A 25,024-nucleotide genomic window follows, 5' to 3' on the forward strand; every position below is an offset into this window, starting at 1 on the left:
CCCACACCCTAACTCCCTCCCAGACCCCGCACCCCACCCTGAACGCCCGCTGTATCACAAAGTGTTAAACCAAGATTTTCAAAAATAATAAAGCATATTCAATCACATTGCTCTCACTAAAAATATTAATAATTTTTTTAGTGAGAGCAAAAAGGTTTTTTGTACCGTTAATAAATAAAATAAAAAAATAAATAAAATATTGTTTATTTCATCTTTATCTCATTGTTTTTTAATTTCTATTTTTTGTGTGTTTTATAATTTACATAATATATTAGTACAGTAGTACATGTATATAATTTATACATATATTGGGGGTGCGTGCTCAAAAATTTTTTACTGATGGGGTGCGCGATCAAAAAAGTTTGGAGACCACTGGTCTATATCAATCATACACAAGCAAACATTTACAAAGCTCAGTTCACGCTAATTAAATTTGTCAAAGACAGACACAGTTGCTTAACTGAAAGAAGTCAAAGATGCTCCTGGGAAAATAAATCAAACCCACTTTAATATCAAAGATATGATTCATTTAAAAAAAACAAAAAACACCAAAGACTCAGGTCTAGAACTCTTAAATGGAGCTGGTGGATGACAGTCTTTATGTTTAGAAATCGGAACCGAAGACAGTCCTGACAGATCCTTTTTCTTATGCATTTTAACCACCTGCCCGGGGGTCTTACGTGGTCCTGAGCCCTTCAGAATTGCGAGCGAAGGCTCACCTGACCTTCACAGAGTCAGGGAGGGGTCTCTTCTTTTAGGAGTAGACCTGGATGGGGATCTGTCCTTGTATCAATGAGTGCGCCCCTCCCATGCAAAGCCCATGGTGACAATTCCTTGGGCTTCGCAGCTCTAGGCTCCCTCTAAGGATGAGCTTGAGAGTAGTCACTGCTCGTCAGTTAAGGTCAATATACAGTGGAGTCTCCCTTGCCTGAATCCAAGTGAGATCTCATGGCTTTCTCCATAAGGTGCTTCCCAAGCTGAACATCATGAACTTCACATATTCATGGGGGAAACAAACTGTAAATACTGCACTTTGCTGAGATATGCATCTTACCCAGATAGCAGTGGCAGCACAGATGCTAACTGCTCATGGAGAAAGAGAGAGGCCAAGATATGCAATTCTTGAACCCTAGGACACCAGACCTAGTCCCAATCCACAGGGAGGGACTCCCTACAATGGGAAAAACTAAGCCGAACTAACTATATTATCGCAAAACTTTAACTATGCTAAATATTAAAACTATTTACAATATATATTTACAGGCTGATGAGAAAGAAGCTGGGGAAAACTGTGGACCCAGAGGATTCTGAGTCAGGCCATGTAGTAGTAAGAAGGAATGGGAGAGGTGTCAGCCTGCACTGCCTCTTATGCCCTCGGTCTGCAGCACAAGGACAGCAAGTGCACACGTGAAGGCCACCAGACACTGCTTACTAAGAATTTCCAGACTCGGGCACACGGCATGCATTGGTACCCATGTGTGCAATACACATACGGACCAGCACTCACAGAAGAACCTAATTTTATTTAGGATACTTAGATATTTTTAAAGTAAAAAAAAAAAAAACCCCCAAAAAAACCCCAAGTATTTTCTATAGGACTGATCCTATTGTAGTAGCTGTATGAATTGCCACTCTGCCCTACTTAAGGACATATGAATTTTTTTCCCCCCAAACAGGATAAGTTGCAGGACTCAAATTCTACTTAAAAAAACTTACAATATTTGCATTCAAGGTTTTCTGTTAACAAGCTAACATGAAAAGATCTTCCTACACACACAAGAATTTAAGGGGATGACTTTTTAGAACTGCTGTAAATAGTTTAATTTAAACTATTTAACATGTTTTATAGTACACTGTATTTTACACCGCATTTAGCAGATATGACATCCACTGGACCAGAGGTCTAAGGGCTTACTTACACATGAAGCGTGTGGATCTTTGATCCAGTGGATGTCTTATCTAATAAGTGCTATGCTAATTAACACAAGACAAAGATCAAGGATAAGATCCTGGCCACTATATGCTCTATAAAAGAGTCAGAGAAGCAGGAGGGAGGATTCTTCTTAGTGCACATAATCTGGAAAACAGCCACAATGCTGCCTCCTGAAAACCCCTTGTAAGACCCAGCATAGAAGCTCCACCTGGACAGAGAGGGGTGTTGGGGTAGGGCTGCTTACACAGTACTGCAGCTCATAAGGCAGGGAGGACACTGTCACTCAGAAAAGTCTCTAGGGCTAAGTTACACCAAGGGCTTCTCCAGCCCCAGGACAGCCCCAGAATGGCTACAACAACAGGGCTAAAATGACTTTTAAGCCACCACTACCTCCCCAAGTTGCGAGTTTAGTGCTGCACTTCTTAAAGGCCCAGAACAGAATCTCATCCCAAAATAGGAAGGGTGTGGAAAAAGTGATATGTAATCTGACTCAAAATCTTAGTAGTAATACCTATTTTTGGAAAGTTTTGAGACCTCTAACACTACAGATGTACTGGAGACCAGAACTGTAGAACTAAAAGGAGGAGACTTGCCTTTGGAGTAAATAGCTTTTAAAGAGAGTCTTAAGAGTCCAACAGATTTTATAAAGTGCACTGGAACTGATTTTAATCCGAACATCAGATCAGCATGTTCAAATGAAATGAAAAGAAAAGAGAAAAAAAAAGACATGGATATTCCCAAAACATGTACTTTCACATGGAGTCTGTTACTTGCCTTCCATTACATCTTTTTCAACAACCTGGACATTTTCAGTTTGGTTGTTGGTCTGCTGCTTGCGCATAGCTGTCTTCTTGAATTTATTCACCATACACTCCTTGAATGCAGGAAACAGAACATCAATTTTAAATGACTGACGTATTTCTCCACCTACACAACACTCCAAATCAGAAACATACTAAATTTTGAAAGTTACCCAGCTCTTTCTATTCTTGATTATTAGATTTGTTTGTATCAACTATTATTAGTTCCAAGGGAATTTTCTGGCATAATGACTAACAAAGACATTCAAAGCTATTAACTTCAATAACGGCGTATTTTGTTACCTAGCTATGAAGCAATGCTACTTTTCAAAAATTCTGAACTTGCCTTTCTGTTCAGTAGTGTTTACTGTGAACAACCCTTTTCCTAAGTGAAATGATCTAATGAAAAATTAAGTACATGTTTTGAAGACGATAAATGGTACAATTTAAACTCCAATATGCAAGTGACCTACAAATCAAGACAATTTAGATGTATTCAAGTTGGCAAGGCCTGACAAAATTCATCCACAGGTCTTTAAGGAACTAGCTGAAGCAATCTCAGAACCATTAACAATTATCTGCAAGAAATCATGGAAGACAGGTGAGGTCCCACAGCACTGGAGAAGGACAAATATAGTACCTATCTTCAAAATGGGGAACAGAGGACCCAACGAATTATAGACCAGTCAGCCTAACTTTGATACCTGGAAAGATACTGGAACAAGTTATTGAACAATTAATATGTAAAACCTAGAGAACAATAGGGTTATATAGAATAACCAATATGGATTTGTCAAGGACAAATCCAGCCAAGCCAACATAATTTCCTTCTTTGTCAGGGTTACTGTCCTAGGGGGTAGAGGGGAGCACTAGATGAGATATATCTGATTTTAGTAAGGCTTCTGAAACAGTCCCACTTGACAGTCTCATAAGCAAATTAGGGAAATGCAATAAAAGGTTTAGAAAGCCTGACCTATGGAGAAAGGTTTAAAAAACTGGGCATATTTAGTCTTGAAAAAAGAAAAATATGGGGGATCTGAAAACAGACTTCAAATACGTTAAGGGCTGTTATAGCTTATGTCAACACTTACAACATGTAAAGTACAGGCACTACACATGCAGCTACATGCCGCAGTGAAAGGCAGGTTTACAGATATACACAGCAATGAAAGGCTCCAGCAGCCCTCCCCGACCCACCACCAAAGCCTTTCCCCACTGCCTCCTCCTTTCCTCACTACCTCCCTTTTTCCCGACACCTGCCACCGCCAGAGCCTTTCCCCACTACCACCCCGCTCCCTTCCCCTCCCACCACCAGCCTTTCCCTCCCTCCCCTCCAGCCGCCAGAGCCTTTTCCCCACTCTCTCTCCTGCTCCCTCCCCCTCCCACCACCAGAGTCTTTCCCCACTGCCTCCCCTGCTCCCTTCCCCCACACCATCAGAGCCTTTCTCTGCTCCTTCCCCGGCCAGAGCCTTTCCCCACTGCCTCCTCTCCTCCACCATGGGAAAAGGCTTTGGCAGTGGGGCGACAGCTGGGCACTACACTACTAAAAATTGCAGCGTAGACATTGGAGGCACAGCTTCAGCATGTAGAGAGCCATGTAGGGTATATACCCTAGGGGTTCAGGGTGCAGGGCACTTAATCTATTCTACTTAAGCCATGACTCACTGTATACACTGTATTTATACTGGTGCTAGCTTTGCATGCCATGACTGAACTCTACACACCACCGTCAGTGCACCTATAAAGAGGACCATAATTAATTGTTCTCCATGTCCACTGAAGAGAGGACAAGAAAAAATGGGCTTACTCTAGAGCAAGCAGAGAAATTTAGGTCAGATGTTAACAAAAATGTTCTAACTGTAAGGGTAGTTAAATTCTGGAATAGCCTTAGGTTGTAGAAGGCTCACTGGAGGCTTTCAAGAACAGTTTGGACTAACATCTGTCAGTGATGGTCTGGGTTTACCTGGTCATGCCTCAGCACATGAGGCTGTACTAGACGATCTCTTGGGGTTCCTTCCAGCCCTACATTTCTATGAACATAATAACTTACGTGCAGAAATTCCATCACTACTTTGTCAAATTTGGTTTGCTTCTGAATATGATCCAATGTTTCCTGGTGAGCAGCACTTTCCAAATGAGCTTCAATGTCTTTCTCTTCAAAGGTTCGAAATTTACAAAACGAGCACGTGAATGCCATTCTAGCAGGAGAAACAGGAATGTTAAAGGTGTTACTGTTCAATAAGTTTCTGTTTTTTTTTTTAAGTCAGTGTTTTTCAAGAGTTACCTACATGGCTTATGTGGGGACATGTTAAATCCAGTCACCTGTGGCAAGTAGGAAAGCTTTCCCTAGGAAGTGTAGGGCATTAAGTCAACTTTTTCTATAATTTTTATTAATGATATTTACATAAAAGAAAGCTAAATTTGCAGTGCTATGGTTCTGAAGGTAAGGGCCAAAAGTGAGCCGAATACAAACCCAGCTACTGATGTCTATTTGAATTTTCAAATAGGCATGTTCTGAACTGTTACTCAACATTTTGTAAACTGTAGAATGAAACAGCTTGGTTAATTTTATTGCTGATATTCAAAAACGCTGTCAGTGTTTAGCAATAGTGGAACTGTCAAGTGTGTCAATCTCATATTGGTGGGGAAAGGTACAAACAGCAGGAAAAGGAAAGAGGACCAAAAAAAATGGAGACTGTTTGAGGAACAGATGTAGCTCAAGAGCGCTTCTTTCCCTCCATTCACATAATACGTAATCCTATACAATCACAAGACTACCAAAAAAAACCCCACTTCAGGACGAGATCACATCAGGGAGATGTCAATTTATTTTTTACTACAAAGTTGAAGTCTTACATCAAAATTCCCCTTGCACTCTGGAGAGTTTGAGATCACGGTATAATCTTAATGAATCCATTTTCCTGGGGCACAGTTTAGTGGAATATACTTGAAACTGAATACTCCTCTTATTTACAAAAGTATTGCCTTTTTGTGTGAAAATCAGGTCTCCCACATAATTTGGCACTTTTGTAATGCTTAAAATGGAGACACATGAAACATAAAATAAGATCAATTCCTATCCTGAGGAGCTTAGGAAGGATAGCAGGATACCCTTTCAGCATGTAGATTCATCTAATTGTACTATAAACATATGGCGTAGTACTGGAAGATGGTACCACTATAAAAGATGATTATTTGAACATCTCATGAGCGTAGTGGAGTGCACGAATATATTTTCAGAAATATTAATGCTACTATATCTCAAAATGTTTCAGGTTCTCTAGTTGAGCAATCTCCTCTCCTCCAAGACAAATTTTTTTTTTTTTTTTTTTTTTAAAAACACTGTTGTATACCTAGCACCCTTTGATGTATTCCTCTATAGAGAGTACTGGGACCAGCAAAAGGTGCTAGGGAATGATGACAGATGTTAAATAGAAAACAACAACAGCACAAACCTGTATCCATCACCATATTTTTCACTGTTTTTCTCCCTTCTACGCCTCTGTTTCTCTCTTCTTGCCTCAATTCGACGTTTTTCCTCCTCTTCACTTTTGACCTCTGGTTTGGTACCTTAACACATAGTGAATTGGGTTAAACACTTTATATCTCCAAAATCCAGAGTGTAGAAAGTGTAATGCTTGACTTCCCCTACCTCTTTCACAACCATCTTTTCTAGTCCCAAAATGTAAAATAAATTCAAGTCATAGTGTTTCAATGGCATCTATAAGTTTTGGGTATTTTTAATTTAAAAAAAATCAGTAAACATTAATATTTCAATGCAAGTTTAGTGGTTAAGGGCCTGACTAAAAATCTCAGAAGTGAGGAAATTCAGAGTTAAAGCCAACCCAACCGCATTTTGCCTAGATACTAAAGGCATTTCCAAGTAAGTGACCAGGAGGGACACTGGAAAAATCGCAATTATTCAAACACCCCACAATTTTAGTGTTTCATTGCAATATTTGCTGTTGCATAAAACATAATTTATTAAAAGAAATCAGTCTCTAGCCAACCTTTTTGTTGTGAAGATAGCTTATACAATGGAAATGAATACAAAGATGATCTACAAGGAAAAAAGACAATTGTTAATGCTTCTTTTTGATTATTTGTGATGTATAGGCACTGAATGTCAAATCTGAAATCCTCCCACACACACTTTTGGCTTATAGCTTAAAGATAAATAATAGATCTTCCTGGTTTTTGCTAGAGGGCTAGAGTAGTGGAGGATCAATTTTCTTAGCAGGGATAGTAGAAGCTTAAACAAAGAAATTCTGTCAAGTGTTTCTCAGGCATTTGAGTAAGAATATGTTGACAAGAAACTAAGTTTTAAAATGTCTGACTAAAAATCCCTTCCTTTCTTAACTGCTCAGTTTTCAGTCTTTTATCAATCACAATAGTTCTATATTTCTGCTCTAGAATTCTATGAATGTGTAAAAAAAAAAATCATTCAGGCCACCGTTCACAAGAAGTAAGGTGGTATAATTTGTTTTTTCTTTTTGCAGGTCAACTTTAAAGAAAGGTCATTTCCCCTGAAATGTGTGTCCAGCCAAACAATAGCAGAAAATGTGTACACACTCCCATGACAAACTCATCCCAGTGAAGAGAATTTCAAAAAGCTTGCTGGGCCCAGAAGTGTTCAAAACATTCATAATTACTTTAGAAAAGCTGTGCTTCCCTATTGGCCTCCAAAGACTTTTTGTATTTTATTTTGTGGAATAGGCTCTTCACCCTTCATGTAGGGCCTGAATACTACTCAGCTCCTGCAGGAAAGAGTATCCTCCCCCCATATCATTTTTTTTTTTTACATTTCCCAATAAAGCCTTCCAGAGTTAAAATTTTCAATGCGGCACCTTACCTTCAACCCAGAAAATGGGCAAAGGATTCCTTGTTTAACTGCTGCATAAATCATCTGGTATGGAGTTTTGTGGAGTGAAATGGCCTGAACAGCTTACCCTCAAGATCAGTAGATACCTTGAAAATGCCCAGCCTCTACCAGACCAGGGGAATGGAAGCCTGAGTCCAGATATGGACTTGTGTCTCCCACTTTCCTGCATGACATTGCATTCATTTTAAAAGCTGCATAAATTTTCACATGCATTTGCTAAAGTGGCATTATTGATGGATCCATAGATTTGCAATGTTTCATACAGACCTCATTAGAAAAGCACACCTGCAAAATAGGTTAACTAGCAGTCCATTCTTCACAATTTACTATTTCAAGTTAATGATTTGCAGTATTTTGTAATTACTGAGTGAAAGTCTCAGAAACTGTTCTGCAGATTTCAGTTGGCCTTGTAAGCAGAGTAACCACACAAACAAAAAGTGTTATAGTTTAATGGAAAGTCCATTACACAGCATTTTATAGGCATCAATATTTTTCTCTCTTTACCCCAAACAGACAGTTTCCACAATACTGGAAAGAAAGTCATGAAAATTGCAAAGTACCATTTTGAAGTAAACCTCCATACTGTGTAATTTATTTTCAATTACGTTGTTACACACCTTTTAATTTCAAAACTTCACAATTCCTGCTTAAAGCACCCTCCAGATTATGTCCCAATGATTTGTATTTTGCCACACAGAAAATTAAGTGGTATTTCCCACCCTCCCCATAACCTTAGGGCAGGCAGACTAAGGGCCTGTCTACAGCATGCAGCAGTGTGTGCTATGGGAGTGTGAATTCTAAAGCACACCAACACGATACGCACTAACTGGCCCATATAGACCCTGCTGGTGCATATTGAAAGTCTGTGCACAAAGCACCAATGAGCACCAATAGGCTCCACGTTGGGCAGTTAGTGTGCAGCACATTGGCGTGCTTCAGAATTCAGACTCCCAGAGCACACATTGCCACACAATGTAGACAAGCCCTCAAACTCCATTCTGAGAAGCACTGTCCTCCAGTACTTTAGGAAGTGCATTAAGCCATTTCAATATGCTATTAGTCTACAAAGATCGGGGGAAAATAAGACATGTTCTGGACATGGCTTTGTCCTGAGGGGATCTGCCAAGGCGAAGGTACCTCTCAACAAGGTGAACACCACCATAAGGCAGTGAGTGAAGAAGTGGATGTTTCTTCCTGAGACGGCCAGTAATGAACTGATGTACATCCTGCACAAGCAGGGCGGCGCCAACATCCCTTGAATGGGTGATCTGTGTCATGTTGCAATGATCACTCATGCATTCCACCTTCTAACATGCACAGACACACGAGGAACATTGTGGAGAGTGCTATGCATGATGCCATCAGGAAACAAATCGCCAGGACCCCCTCCAACCAATATGTTGCCACACGGCTCCCTGGAAGGCAAATTTGGATGAGATGGGGGAGACTTTGCTTCACTTTGGACTTGTGCCCACAATGTTATGCAACAGCTGGAGAAGAGAGTCAGCTACCACTGAACATGGTGTGAGGAACATCAGGAGCTGGGAGAACTAGAACTATGCTGGAGACGACCCTGAAGGATGCCAACCACTGGCAGTATGTGGAAAAACCTGAGACGGAAGGCCTTTGAGGTGACATGCAAGTGGGACACCAGCAACCACTTCCTCCCTAGGGGCAGTTTCACCCCACTTGCTGACTGGAGATTCATTCACAGAGCCCGGCTCGACTGTGTCCTGCTGAACAGAGCTGTCCGCCACAGGAATCAAAACAAGCAATGGAAAAAGTGCAGCTATGCCAATGAGAGACTATCCCACGACTTCTGTAGCTGCTAGCCCCATTCCAGAGCCTATCAGCTGTGCCACAATGTCATCCAAGATTGCCTAGTCAAAGTCATCCTGCCACCCATGGGGAAGGTTGGCGTGAACTCCACTATCCCTGGAATGAACAGTCAACTGCGACCGAACATCATCATCATCGTCAACACTAAAGAGGAACATAAGACGACTGTCATAGTGGACATCATAGTTCCCTTTAAGAACAGGACTCCGGCCTTCTGCGACGCCCGAGCTCAAAAGTGGAAAAATATGCCCCTCTGGCTGATGCCTTGAGAGCTAGGGGTACGAAGTTCAAACACACACACTGATCACTGGAAGTCTGGACGCATGGGACCCCAGTAACGAGCAAGTGTTGCGAGAACATGGAATCGATCAGCGCTATGCTCGGATGATGTGGCAACTTATGGTGTCGGACACCATAGGGTGGTCAAGGGACATCTATTTAGAACATCTCACCAGATATAGGCAACATCAGGAGAGATGAGCTGGAGTGCCACTGAGAAGTGAAGTCAGGAAAGATAACTGAAATACTTCTCTGATGGACTGTACTTACTGAGGGACAACCTATCCTAAATCCTAAATTATTGAGGGACAATCTACACTCATTGCTACATTTGCTTCCCACAAGCTACTCTTAGTATAACTTTTTATGAGTGATGTACCCGAATATTTGGATGCCAGTATTTTAACTGTACCATTAAATATATTAACCTTAATTTGGGATACTGCAGATTATGTATTATATGTATTTAATGGCTTTTAAACCAAACTTTGTACTTTCGGATAATTTAAGCATTATACCCAGATGTATAGAAACTCTTTCCTTAACTTGTGTATCAGATAATTTTAACATTAGCTTTAATAAAAAAAATCTGCCTCTTTATAAGGGGTGTGGGAAGAAGGGAACTGTGCAGGGCTGTGGAGGAAAAGACTGAGGCAGATATACTCCAGACCTATTTTTGTATGACAGTGTTGTTTCTTAACTCCATCTCCTGACTGCCTCTCATTTCAATCTCTTTCAAATTAGTAGAATCTCTGCTCTCTTGAACTTCTGTAATGATGCCTGCAGCAGAGTAAAAATGGTTAGGGCCGCTCAACTTTATCTTTGCAATCCTGTTGCCAGCACCACTGACAGAAGATTTATTATGCAGATATGATCACAGGGATCACATCTTTAACCTGAATAAATGGAAAAAAATACAAGCAGACACAAGGAAATGTGGGCTCAGTAACCTATTTGAACACCTGGAAGTAAAGAGGTAGCAAGCTACAATGGGGGAAATTTTAAAATTTAAAATACATTCTGACATTTATAAATGAGATTAACCAAATACAGTAGCTGGTGCTTGATGCAATAAGTTTCAATTTGCAGCAACTAAGACTTTTCCATTGTAGTCATGAGAAAGGTTCCCCTACCCGCACCCCCAACTGGATTAATTACACCAAAGACACTTAAATTAAATATGAAAGATTGAATTTTGAGGATATGACTAATACAGGGAAAGTAAAGATTTCTCTTAAAATGTGCCCTGGAAACAGTTCAGCTGGAGAAAGACCCATAGGGATTTGTGACAAAAAAACACTTTTCCCTACAAAAGGAATAGCAACATTTTGAATATGGCACGTATATCTGAGTATCTGAATATGGCATAAAAGAACAGTAATTAAGGGAAATGGATATCTTAGAATATTGTTAATGAACAGGTCATAACTTAGGGTCAATGGCCTGACTGTCACTACTAACCTATCCAGTTACTTGATGGATGTGGCCTATGTAAAGTAAGTTTGGGGATCTCTAGTTCCAGATGATTAAGTCTTCACATTACAATTGTTACTTTTTAGTGATCCCAAAAGGAGATCACAAATTGAATGATCAGAGAGAACGAATGACTATCCAACCTCGAGATAAAAGTCCTTCAAGGTCAAAATACCATGGCAGGGCCAGTGTTTGTGCATGCACGTGTAAGCTTTCAATGCTGCTGTTGTATCTGTTCTTGAAATAGTGCACTTCACTTTTCTAGTTCAGTCAATATAATATCTCTCAAAACACTAGACTTATTTATTTTTGTATGTTTTAAAAAAAAGAATGCTTTATCATTCTTACAGTGCCACTTACCCAGGAATGAGATGAATATAAATTTCTAGAATCGAGTCACCTCCACAAATGCCAGCTTAGCACAACTGGGCTACGCAGTTCCAAAGACAAATTAGGAGATCTTTAAGATGTACAGCACAGCTTGGAAGTACCTGGATGTGTATTTTACAGACCTGTTCTGTCACACCAACTCTGGACAAGTCAAGCAACACTGTTTCCTACGTAATGTGTACAGGAATATTTCCTCAGCACCCACTGCAATTAGTCCATGAAAAGTTTTACAGCACTCCTGAAGCGAAAGGCAAGGGGACAAATATCTGTAATTCCCAGTTGTCCATCCAGAGCTGTGCAATTCACAGTATTATTACAAGGTCAATATATTAGACAATGGCTTGCATGTGAAAGTTTCTCCAAAATCTGCATATTAACTTTACTTCACAAGTTTATAAGACGATTTTTAAACTTATTTTGTAGGTGTAGATTTGAAAACAGGATTTACAGAAAACATTGCAGATCCATCAACAACACCAAATTAGCAAGGATACAACAACAGGTATGCAATTAGGACTTAAAGTTCTGGTGTAAGAAAAGTGACTGCTGGACATACAGCTTAAGATTTTTGATCCTTAAATTCACGTACTGCAAAAGCAAGCAATTAAGTCAAGTTCCATTAATAACTTTCTGTCATTACCTCGTTCCAGTAACTTCAGAATTTCTGGAGAAATGAACTGCTAAAAATGAACAAGTATAAAAATAAGTTTCACTAAGCCAGCTGCTATACAGGTTGTCTTTTCTTGCTTTGGTCTCTCCTTTCTTCTTTTCAGTTTCTGCTTTTTGCCACTCTTTTTTCCTTCACTCGTCTCCTTTTCCTTCATTAATGAATTTCTTCTTTTATAAGCCACAAACATCTTCCCTTCCCATTTACCTTTTAATGACTTTCATTACTTCCTCACTCCTTTGGTTTCCCCTTCCCTCTTCCTCCCCACCCATCACCTCTGCCACTCTTTCAGTTGTACTGTAGATAAGTTTCTTGTGGTGTGAACAAAAGGGATACTCAGGAGTTGCTACTGAGGTAGGGATAGAGCAGGGGTTCTCAAACTAGGGGTCGTGACCCATCAGGGGGTTGCAAGGTTATTACGTGGGGGGTCATGAGCTGTCAGCCTCCATCCCAAACCCTGCTTTGTCTCCAGCATTTATAATGGTGTTAAATATATTTAGAAGTGTTTTTAATTTAAAAGGAGAGTTGCACTCAGAGGCTTGCTGTATGAAAGGAGTCCTCAGTACAAAAGTTTGAGAACCACTCTGATGGAGCACTGTAGTAAAGAACCAGTGGGACTTGGTTTACAGAGAAGCAGAAGGAAACTGCTTTCATCCTTGTCAAGTACATTAAACAAAAAAAGAGGACACCCAGTTATCGCAACTGACAAGAACTAAAACACAGTAGAAAAATTCATGACAGGAGTCAAGTTTCCATTCCTCTGGCTTATACAACAGTGCACTTTTTAGGACTTGGCATGTCTCAACAGCTACAATACAAAATACTATGGAACAGCAAGCATTTATCATGCATCTTTACTGAACTCAGCATCTGCACAGGCACTGATGCGTCACACTGCAGTTTTTCCACAGAGGATTGGTATACTGGGAATACATTTTAACACAACCAGGATAAAGGTATGCACAATCCCATTCTTACAGCCTCAGAGCCAAGCATGGAAAAGAAACCTGAAGTAAGGTTCAATACTTAAAAAGAGTGCCCACGTTCAAGCTGAATGTCAGACTTCCAGGTTTAATATTTGCATTTGCACCCTAAGATCTGAAATTACTTTAAATAATGAAGGGGAATTATTTAAAGTCACAAATTTGCTGTGATACTGTTTGCTTAGAGACAGTCTTCTGCAATACTTATTTAACACACCATCATGACACTTGTTCTCATTTGATAAGCTATCTTCACAATAAAAGAGCAAGAAAGTTTATTTAAATAAACAATTTGTTGGAGAAAAAAAAAGATACACCTGAAGGGACTTACCTTCTACACTTATGCATTTCTAACATGCCCATAATATCTACACACCAAGGTGACTATCTGATCTATAGTTTTTCAAGCCCCTAGTTAATAAAGTTTTGACTTGTGCCAACACCAAGCCCTAGTAGAGTACTTCAGTGCTGAAGAATGAAGAATTGCAAAACATCGCAAATGCCTGTGTCTAAAAAAAGGAAATTAAACAATGCCATTTGTATTATTTTTCATTTAATTACTTACTAGGTAGTTTATTCTGGTTCATCATAATAGGTTTTGTCAGTTTGGGTTTCTTGATAAATGTCCCACCAGGTTTGTTATATGGCTGCTGTATAATTTTTCTCTTTATTCCTCTTGCAGCAACTGCTGCAGAACTGGGTTTGTTATGATAGTCAACAACAATTCCAGGTCTATGCATCCCTCCAAAGTCTCCCATATGCTGGAAATTTGTGAAATCAAGAAAAAGTATTAGTATATGAAATCAACAGAAACAACACAATTACTACATGTAAATATTTATAAATACATTTAAGCAGATAAAAATCTGCATTCTGGAACAAAACACTGCTAAAATAAAACACATCAAAATTGGGTGCTTAATGACTTTGTTGATGCTTCACTAATAGATTAAATGTGCACCTATGAACTGGGTTTCTGCTTATTCAGAACCATTAGTCCAGGCTATGAGTATGCCTATCAGAATTCATAGCTCAGTACACTTCAGCTCCTTCTCTTTAGATTCTCTAGTTGATATGTCTGTTCTCTTTTCTGGCGAGAAAGCCATCCAAGTCCTTTAGAACTCAGCTGACAGCCAGAAAATAAGTTTTCTTTGTGGGTTTGGGACAAGAAAATAGAGATGACCATCAAGATTTTTCTATTTTGATGGCAACCTTAAAGCATAGAAGTTGTCCGGTGTGGACCACTGACTACTGGAGAACACCCAACATACTCTAGTAACTTTATCCTGTCAAGAGGATTTAAGACAGTGAACCCAGTGAATTTAGGACTTCTTTAAAAAATTGCTTTTAGGGGCAAAAACATCCATACAAATCAGCAACGGGGACAAGGAACTGGGCTAGATGACAAGTCCATTAATTCCTTTCTGTCTTGTCTTTGAAAGAGACTGTATAATGTACAGACATCTGAGGAGTTGTATCTGTGACAGTCAATTCTTTGGAGGCAATGGAGTAATCTAAAGAGGAGGAACCAAGGTGTAACAGCACAAAACTGATCTCCTATTGGCTCATTTATTTGATTAACAGAGGGTAGACAGGAAAGCCCACCTGACTGGACGGATGAATCAGATAAGCAGAAATACCTGTAATGTCACGAAAACAAAACTAATGTTTTACTACTCAAATTAAGAGTACCTTACAATCATTTAGTATAACGTACTATATGAAAAAAAAATATACTCATAAACAGTGAATATATTTTAAACACACACGGCTGGAGTATAGTACGTATTTTAAATAGGTATATTTACAGTTTTAAAAAAATAAAAGTCCATGCACAAATTCTCAAGTAATTCCAATTTATCTATTTAATTATCAAGGTACTACTACAAAGGTATCTAGCACATGTGTTCATACTGCATGTATTTAAATTTGATGTGAAGTACACACTTGAATAAACAGTCTTTCCAGGTGATCCACATTTTTAAAAGCAAATATTTCCATCGTCTATTAAAGGTGCAATGCATTTTACATATGGAAGTTGTTTAGCTTTTATATTGTCCTCAAATAATTCCTTTATGAAGGGTAAAACTGATAACATTAATTTTTAAGAAAAAGTTTAGATAAAAGTACTCTACTATATTTTTAGACAGAACTTTTAGCTCGGAAACAGTTCCAAAAGGAGGGCATCTGAATTTAAAACCCCACCACTTTCAGTTTGACAAACAGAGGGATAAAAAAATTAGACTCTCTTTCAATTAAGCTACCTGTTAGCTAGCAGCTATGTGTAAGTTTTCTGTGCTAAATTGATTGTGGCAGCTATATTACTTACGAATATTGGGTAAGTAATCCTTTTTAACAAAAACAAAAAACAAAAAACACACAGGCATTTAGAAGACCCAATACAAATTATTCTCATCTACATTTTAAGCTACAAACAAGCTATATAGTTTACTATAACAAAACTGCTTCATAAAGAAACATGGTATGTTTACAAATTTTATAAGATAGTAAGATACCTCTAAGGTATAGGCAAAAAATGTTCAGTAAGTGAACTATTTGCACAAAAAAAATCAAAGATGGAATTATAAAATTAAGTTAAAGAGACACCATCAACTTAAATATCAATTCTGTCTGAATATTTTTCCCTACTGTTATAACATCTCAGATTTAACAAACTGAAAAATGTAGAGATGTTTCTCCAATCTTTCAGCTTTTGTACTTTGTGCAGTCAGTTTCCCTATTTCCTATTTGCCTGGCTCTTTTACATAACATGGGAAATGTGTAAGTACAACAAAACTGGCAGAGGTAGTGGATAAGCAGATGTCGTATATGAAACTCATTTTAATTTCTTTTAAGATGACTAGATTTCAAGTTGATGACATCCTTTTAAACAATACTTTAAATTTAAGGAAAACCACTATAACTGCTTGCCACCTACCTTTGACATTTCCGCCCCTTTCCCCAGATACAAGTTAGAGTAAGAACTAAGTTAAAAATGAGACCTCCTGTTTGGTCAAGCATGTGTTTAATAAAGAATTAGCTAAAATTTCACCTGCCCATATGAAGAAGGAAAAAAAAAAAAAAAAAACAGTTTTATGGCATACACAGCCTAACATTTTATTTTTACATATACATTGCACCTTTAACCTACTCAAAACTTCAAAAAGGTTCAAGTTAACCTTTTATAATTATCCAAGAACTTTCCCACCAGCAAATATGCTAGTGTTTACAAGGAAAAAGGCAACTCCTTTTAACCCCTTTTAGACCAAACCTAGTACTTTTATCTTCACCTTTCAAACAAAAGGAGAGATTTAACAAAACCTTATCAACTAATCTTATATTGCTCTTTACTTCCAAAACAGAGGGTCTCCGTACTTCTTCATAAATCAACTTCAAAGGGATTACCAGGCTGATCAACTATGACAGTTTGCTTGGTCAGAAGTACACTGTGATGAACAGTGTATTAGTTTTAAAGCTGTGGTCTTGAAAGGGTTTAAAAGAGTGACTAGTGAAAAGAATCTGAAAAGATTCTGTACTTACTCCTCGGCCTCGGCCTCTGCCTGTTGATGGTCCTCCAAAAGCATCATAGCTTCTGCTTCCAAATCCACTTTCAGGATAAGCAGGCGTTCCTCTCCCCCGAGAGCCTACAGGTGCAGGCTTCATATGGGGTGAAGAAAAACTGCTGTAGGAAGAGTAACTCTCTCTTCCTCTGTCCTCCATAAACCCAGGCCTCAATTTTGAACGTGAGTAAGGTGCTTCCCAGCTAGACCCGCCCTGGTTTCTACCTCCGAAAGAGTCAAGGCTATTCCGGTAGGAGCTGTCAAATCGACCACCATAACTACCTCCGAAGCGGCTTTGTTCGGGTTCATTATAACCATAGCCAGATCTGTACAGATCTCGCCCACCCAGAGAAGACCCGGAGTCATAAGACTCATAAGGTCCAAACCTGGAAAAGTTGGACAGTGAGGGAAAAAAAAAAAAAAGTAAGCTTACTAGTGTTATACATTTCAAAAGACAAGTTATCAGTTGACATTTATCAACTAAAATCAATTTATACTATACTGGTTTGTACGGTTGTGTTTCTGTTTTTATCTTGATTAGGGCTGGGCAATTCAAGCTGTGACCAGATAGAACACTATCTGAGCCATTTTCTGTACAAACAATTCTAAAGTTCAGTATGTCTGAACTTTGTTAAATTTAATTTCTCAGCAGCATTTACTAAACTTTATTTGAGCCCAGCCCTAGTCTCAGGAAAATAATCACCTGCAGAAGCTTACAGGGTAGTCAAACTGTTTCTTTTTCAAAGCCATGCCTAACATTTTAACAATTAAACAGCATTTAAAATGGCCTATTTTCCCAACTGAAAATTAAGCTAAAATATATTTAGTATTTATAATACAACAGAGGTGATTTTTACACCCCCATAGTTTTACTTTAAAAAATAGAAAATTAGTGATCTATAGTTCATTTGTATTTTTGGACATTCTTTTTGTAAAATTTAAAATTTTCCAGTCACAGAGATCATGATCACCAATACCCCTCCATCTTTTACTTGTAGACCATTAAGTCTAGCAACTTCAGCATTTGGAAAATCTGTACAAATATGTACACATTACACATGGAGATGGTCCATGGGAATCTCAACGTAGAGTGATAAGTAGCAGAACTCTTTAGTTATTCACTGGGGTTTGTTTTGTTTTTAGTTTTTTGGGGTAGGGAGGAGGCGGGGCAAGGAATCATTATCATCTCTAAACACGTTGGGATGGGGAGCTCATTAGTCTCCCCAGAGAATTAAAATAGGGCAATTCCACAGAAATTGGGAAAGGGAAGCCCTTTACTAACAGAAATACAAACTGATAAAACGAACTCAATTGCTTCCCATGTCTATGGTAAGAAGAATGCCTTCATTTTAAATACATTAGTCTCAGAAGACCCAAAACTACACACAAAAATGACACTATTTACAGAAACAGTCCATGCACAATTGCAAGGTTTTATGGCAATAGACATTTTAATGTGTTCAAGTCTCCAGTCAACCTCAATCATATACAGATTACTAAATGGTAGGTACATCTTATTCCTGGATCTGTGCACAGATTTTAATTGATAAGATTTATCATTTGCAAATCCTAATATTCATCAACTAGTAGTCTAACAAAACTGCAAAGTATATTTTCTCTATTCTCCCTACTTGCCTAATGGCATTTTCTCTATCCTCCCACCTGTCCTTTCCCAACGGCACTGCCATGCCTACATACAGTTACCATACAGTAGTCCTGCTACCTCCAGTCGAGGATTCAACTGTGCAAATGAGGACACCAACAAGTTATTTACATTTTGTTATAGTTTTATTTTGTTCCAGTTGAAACACTGCTCTTAGAAGCAAACTACTCTGCCCAGGATTTTAAAACCTGAAATAAACCAGTTGGTATATACTGTATGTGTAAATTTAGCCTGAAAGAATATCAGGAACACTTGAGTATTAAATATGCAACACTGCACCAGAAATTTTACTTTTAGACCAATCCATTTTACAGAATAACCCAGTATACGCAATTTTGGTGTAATCAGTACCTGCCAATAAAATAATCTGGACATGACTTTAAGTCATAATACCAGTGAACATTCTCACAGTTTACATTAGAATTGAAGGGGTAAACATAGATCCTAAATGTTCCTTGGAAATGGAATGCTGATTCCATTCTTAGACTCAATCTAAAGCACTGAACCAATTAAAACATTTTAGCTACAGATTGCTAAATTAAGAGACATTAAACCAGTCTAAATTTACTAATCAGGTACAGACTGCTGAAAGTCACTAAATACCAAAAGAACATTGTAAGTTTTAGTTAAAAAAAATAAGTATGTCATTATGATTGCAAGAATTATCCACAGAAGTATTGTTTTGGACTGTCAAGATGTCATAGCATAACTTTTCCAGTCCTTATTGAACATGAAGGCTTATAGAGAATGGAACGCTCTCTCTATATATATATATATCACACAACATGCCTAAGGAACACTTAAGTTGGAAAAAGATATACTTTAAAATTTTAACTGGATTTTTTAAGTTCTTGAGACAACTGAATTATTATTTTACCTGTTACCACCTCCTCCTCCACCACCTCCTCCTCCATGACTCTCCATCCCGTAAGATTGATTTAGATAAGAGTCCATGGATCTTGGGCCACCATAAGCTCCATGTCCATAGTCACGGTCCATTTCTTAAAAGAACAAGAAAAACACTTAATAGAAGTTCTCGTTTATTTTGAGAAACAGGTAAAGTAAATCTGTGCGATGATATCCATAGAAGATTTGGTAGAGCATGCAGATGACATGCAGCTCTTCAGCTTTTTGATCAAGACTGTATTGTGTAGTGTCCTTGCCTGTCAAAGGATAGTGCTTGCATGACAGTCAGCTAGGTTCACTCTGGGTAAAATGGAATTATTGCTGGCTGTAGAAGATATCTGGAATATGGCAATGACAACCCCATTAAAGGTTGGTCCGCCCTCCACTTATTTTTCAAAGGAATTTTTCAAAGGAAAACATTTTACAAAAATCAAAAAGATGTTAACTCTGTGGACCACAAATTTATCCAGCTCTGGGACTAAGAACCTGTTGTCATACAAGTGATTTTTAAATGACAGCAAGTTCTATGTTGATTGTTACAGTGACCTCCATATCATATTGTTTGCAAACCAAAATTAATTCTTGCTACCTTTGTTGTTCTTTATTTACACACAAATCATTTTGCCTACTTTATTTAAAATCAAGAAGTAATTTAGCTATTAAAATGAAATGTTATTGAACCTTTTCATGTTTACACTTTTTCATTCCTAGTTTGGGTGGGAGGGGGATTTCGGGAGAGTCAAGACCAGGTAAGTACCACTTTGGCTGTTCCCAGCCCTACCACAACAGGGGCAAATGCATAGCTAAGTTCCCTCTAAGCACCGTGCAGGCGCTCAGGGCTGATGCCCATCCCCAAACCTGCCGCAGCACCTCTCCCCGGGCCCCGACCCAGCCCCAAACCTCCTGTGGCCAGGGGGCAGGCGCCCCTCCCCCGGCCCCAACCCAGCCACCCCTCCCCCGGCCCATCACGGACCTGCCGCGGCTGGGGGAGAGGTGCCTCTCCCCGCCAGCCCAGGTGCTGCTGTGGGAAGAGAGAACTGGAGGGGGGTCCTCTCTCCACACTGTCCCCCTGGAGAACCCCACTGCACCCCAAACCCCTCATCCCCAGCTGGAGTCCTCACCCAACCCTGCACCTCAACCCTCTGCCCCAGGCCTGAGCCCCTCATCCCTGTCCCCACCCCAGAGCCCTCACCCCCCCACCCTCTGCCCCAGCCCTGAGCCCCCTCTCACACTCTGAACCCCTCAACCCCATCCCACCACATGAATTTTGTTATGTGCACCAATATGGAGGTGATGTGTCACACATCACCTCCACATTGGTGCACGTAACAAAATCCATTCTGCAAATGCGTGGGAATAATTAGAGGGAACACTGATGCATGTGTGTGTTAGGGGACAAAGGAGGGAGGGTCAAGCTGAGGCAAAAATCAATTATCACCTCAGCTGCTCCTACGACAGCACAAGTTATATGTAAACTTTTTTAAAAAGTAAATGAAAACCCTGCAATAAAGCAATATTCCAGAATACCACTGAAAATAGAACAACATCAGCTCATTCAGATTATTAATTTATTTTAAAGCTCCTTAGAAAAATTAGTCTTTTAGACATAACACCTGAAAAAAAATACCTAAAAATAAGTTTTAGCTTGAAATTGCTATTGCATTATTTTCTGGTTTGTTTGTTTTTTTAAGCACATATACAAAAACACCCACAAATCTGCTGAGCTAATAAAAAGCTCAAGAGTTTGCGAATGCCTAACTGACGTCATCCCTAATGGAGGCCTGCCCTTTCAAGGCATTCAACATAAAATTAGGGAGTAAAATATATTTAGAACCAAAAGGACCAGCATCATTTTCATGCACAGATAACTGTGAAGAATAAAGTCAAAAGAAGCAGGGACAGAAAAAGAAAGTTCTTGCTAACACTGATTTGAAACAGATAATGGAAAAGAAGAATCTTTTTGTGAACAATTTCAATGCCATCCTTAAAGAAACTATCTTTTTTTTTTTTTTTTAAGTTTAAAAATCTGAGCTAAGGGACTCCACGTGACTGACAATTCCTGTATGCAGTGTTGTTGTAGCTGTACTGGTCCCAGAATTTGAGAGAGGCAAGGTGGGTGAGGTAATATCTTTTACTGGACCAACTTCTGTCCATTTCAGATGGCAAAATTTGATATCTTGCCATTTTACAACCAGAATTGCCTATAGTAATCTTAAGTCTTGGTTGTGCAACAGTCAGTCCAATGTTTTCTGACAAAAATTGTGTGTTAAAGTTGACTTTGTCCCTTTTAAGACCACTGTCCCTCAATTAAATCCAGAAAGTCACACCTCTGTGAATACAGAGCCCCACTCAAGTCAATGCCTCATCCATCCATATGGATGAATTTGTGGAATCAGGCTTCATGTGCACATAAAACATTCAGGAACTGAATGCAGACATGAGCATATTTAATATGTGTAACAGGTAACATTCAGGTATGTTCTAGAACATGTATGCATCTAGTTCCATTTTCTTTCCAGACTAAAATGAAATTGATTACAGCAGTCTATGTATTTACATTAATTTACTATAGTTTTAATTTATTCCACAAACCGCTCCAAGTTTTTTTTTTTTACTGTCTCTTCATAATTTCAGACCAGGCTTGAAGAGTTACAGCAGTCATCAGTCACCCTTTAAAAAGTGCTTAGAACTGGCTAATAAAATTCCATCAGAAAGAAACTTGCCAAAAGCTCAAACCAGACTTAATTGTTGAGGAAAAGGAAAAAGTCCATGTACTGTACTATATGCCGTTTGTGTCCTCTATTGCCATCTACTGGACATTTACAATTTAACTTTCAATCCACACTGCTCTGTAGGGTAGAATTGACCCAATCTGGATGCAACCATGGGTCACCCATCCCCTTCTACAGCATACCTGGCAAGGATTAAGATCTGATCCTATACACAAGTCTGTAGCATCACAACTGATTTCTTCTAGTACTTTTTTAAAGTGTTCTGTTTTATTTTAACTAGTACAAAGCGAAACCATTTTAGAAGCATGTTAAAATTAATTCTAATGATATGATATATACAACTTGCCACTATCCCTCATTCAGAGAGAAAACTGATTTTGGATTCACTATAAAAATAACTAAAAAATAAATAAATACCATCCAGATCTTTTATAGCACTTTTCATCAGACAGGTTTTAGAGCCATCCCATTTGGTTAATGATTTTACTGAATGTTTTAATAAATATTTTAAATGCCCATTTAAAAATTGTATTTTTCTTCCACTGACAATGCACTTTCTACTAAAAAAATGAAAATTACTAAAGATGGGCATTTTAAGTTAATATCAAGATGAAAGATTTTAAACTAGTTATTCTGGCTTCTATAAAAGATAATCAAACTTTGGATTTATTGGGAATACATACGTACGTACAGCCAAAGGCTGAAAGACCATACCATAGGAACTGCCACACTGAATCCCAATCTTTTAGTGGATTGTTTATGTACTGAAGCATAAGGATTTAGAAAACCTTTTTTTTTTTTTTTTTTTTTTAAAAAGCCATTCTAATGTAAGGGTGGATATAGTTAATGAGATTATTGATGTCTAATCCTTTTTTGAATCCTTATCTCTTGTCCTTGTATTTCTTGTAGAAATGAATTCCACACATTAATTATGCATAAAGCTGTGAGTCTGTCACAGAGGTCAGGGATTCCATGACTTCCTGGGACCTCCATGACTTCTGCAACTGCCATGCAGCTGATCCCAGAGCTGCTCGAGCAGCTGGGGCAGCCCAGGGACCAAACACATGGGCTGCTGCTCCTGCAGCCCCAAGCACCTTTCCCCAGGGGATGCCAGAGCAGCAGCGGCCCAGAGCAACAACAGTGTCCCCAGGCCGCCCCGCCCCCTAGCAGTCATGAGGCCTAAGGCTGCCCCACCTTTCCCCAGAGCAGGCACAGCGCCCCCCCAGGCCGCCGCCCCCTTTCCACCGGAGCAAGCGCACCCCCCCCTTTCTCCAGAGCAGGCACGGCAGCCCCCAGGCCACCCCCACCATTCCTGGAGCAGGCACGGCGCCCTGGAGCGCACTAGAAGCACTTAAGTTAGTCAGGGGTGTTTATAGTACAAGTCATGAACAGGTCATGAACGGGTCACAGGCTGTGAATTTTTGTTTACTGCCCATGACCTGTCCATGACTTGTACTAAAAATACTCGTGACTAAAACGTAGCCTTAATTGTGCATCCTGTTAACACTTATTACTTTCATCACTTAAATCTGTGGCCCCACTTTTAAAACCCTTTTTCATAATACAAGAACAAGGTGCCTTCTCTGAACCATTTATTATTTCAGATCCCTTTCAAGTCCCCTCTTACTCAAGTCATCTCTAAACTAAACAATCCCAATCTTTACTCATACGGAAGTTTTTTCCATGCCCGTAAAAATGGGATGACAACAAACCCTGCTCTATTTCTACTATATCCTTTGTGATGCAGAGTAACAAGAATTGAGCACAGTATGCCAAGTAATGTCATTCTATTTTTTTCTTTCATTAATTCCCATCCTATTCTTTGAATATCTCAACATTTTATCCCCACCCCCCCCTTTTTTTTTGAACGAGCAGAGGTTTGCATTGATATGTCCACGCAGACACTCAACACCTTTTCCTGGCTGATTACAATTAATCTGGATCCCGATCATGTGTACAGCTAGCCCGCATTATACTCATTAAAGCGAATAACCTTGTTATTATCACCAGTGACTTCTCAGCCAGATCGCTTTGGACTGGCTTTGCTGCTCACACCTGAAACTGGCCCGCTGTGTCAGTTCACACCATAACTGCAAGGGAATGCCTGGCGAGCCGCAGCTGGGAGCTGGGGCGGGCGGCCGGGCCAGTGGGAATATCCTGAGGCTGGGCTGCCACGAGGCAGCTACTGCTCCTGTCACAAGCTCGCCCCCAGGGCCCCTCACTCCCCTCCGGCCGCGTGCCGCCCCCTGCACAGAGGCTGCAGGTCCTCAGCGCCCGCTCCCGGCTTCCCGGGCACAGAGGCGGAGCCGGGGCGCCCGTCCCCGCTGCACGACACAAAGCGGACGCTGCCATTTTGAGACAGAGGCGGGTCCTGAGGAGGAGGCGGCGGCCGGACTCTCCCCTCGCTCCGGGGGGCGCCCTCACCTTCCCCGTAATCCATGGCAACGGCGGCGGTGCCTTGTGTCGGGATCAGTGGAGGCCTCCTTGGGACCACGACAGCGGCGACCCCAGCTTCTCTCAATGGCGCCTTCAACCACAACGAGGCTGGGCGGGGCACTGGAGCGACCCCACAGAGACGTCGGTCCTCGATTGGTCACGTTAGGGACGTCACGTGACGATCCGTGGGCGTGAAGACCATCGAGAGGGCATAGAAATGAAAGGCAACGCGGAGGGGAAGAGCAGTGGGCGCCGCCATGTCTGCTTCGGGCATCGTTCTTTAGGGCCATGTAGGTCACTGGCTGACTAGTCGGCGGCCGTTTTGGCGTCTGGTGGCGGCCATGTTGGAGTCTGGCACATAGCCTAAGAGCAGGCCTTTGTTTATTAAATCACTTTTAAATGCAAAACAATGGCGTGGTTAACTTTTTGTTTTTTAAGGTATCCAGCCCATGGAAGGTAGCTCTATTTAATAAAAAAAAAT

The 25,024-nt window shown here is 39.9% G+C and overlaps 1 protein-coding gene across 1 annotated transcript in view; it reads right to left on the minus strand.

Moving 5' to 3' along the window:
- ZNF326 (zinc finger protein 326) overlaps positions 1–24,660 on the minus strand; it is a 36,283-nt gene extending 11,623 nt beyond the window's left edge. The window contains exons 1-7 of the mRNA XM_074961364.1: positions 24,532–24,660; positions 19,347–19,470; positions 16,787–17,192; positions 13,812–14,007; positions 6,189–6,303; positions 4,784–4,931; positions 2,708–2,807 (exon numbers count right to left, since the gene is read on the minus strand). Coding sequence (XP_074817465.1) covers positions 2,708–2,807; positions 4,784–4,931; positions 6,189–6,303; positions 13,812–14,007; positions 16,787–17,192; positions 19,347–19,470; positions 24,532–24,547 — 1,105 coding nt within the window. The 5' untranslated portion in view covers positions 24,548–24,660. The remainder of the gene's footprint in view (positions 1–2,707; positions 2,808–4,783; positions 4,932–6,188; positions 6,304–13,811; positions 14,008–16,786; positions 17,193–19,346; positions 19,471–24,531) is intronic.
- Between the last annotated feature and the right edge of the window lie 364 nt (positions 24,661–25,024).

Source organism: Natator depressus, chromosome 8 (assembly GCF_965152275.1).
Source record: "Natator depressus isolate rNatDep1 chromosome 8, rNatDep2.hap1, whole genome shotgun sequence".
In the NCBI taxonomy this organism is placed as follows: Eukaryota; Metazoa; Chordata; order Testudines; family Cheloniidae; genus Natator; species Natator depressus.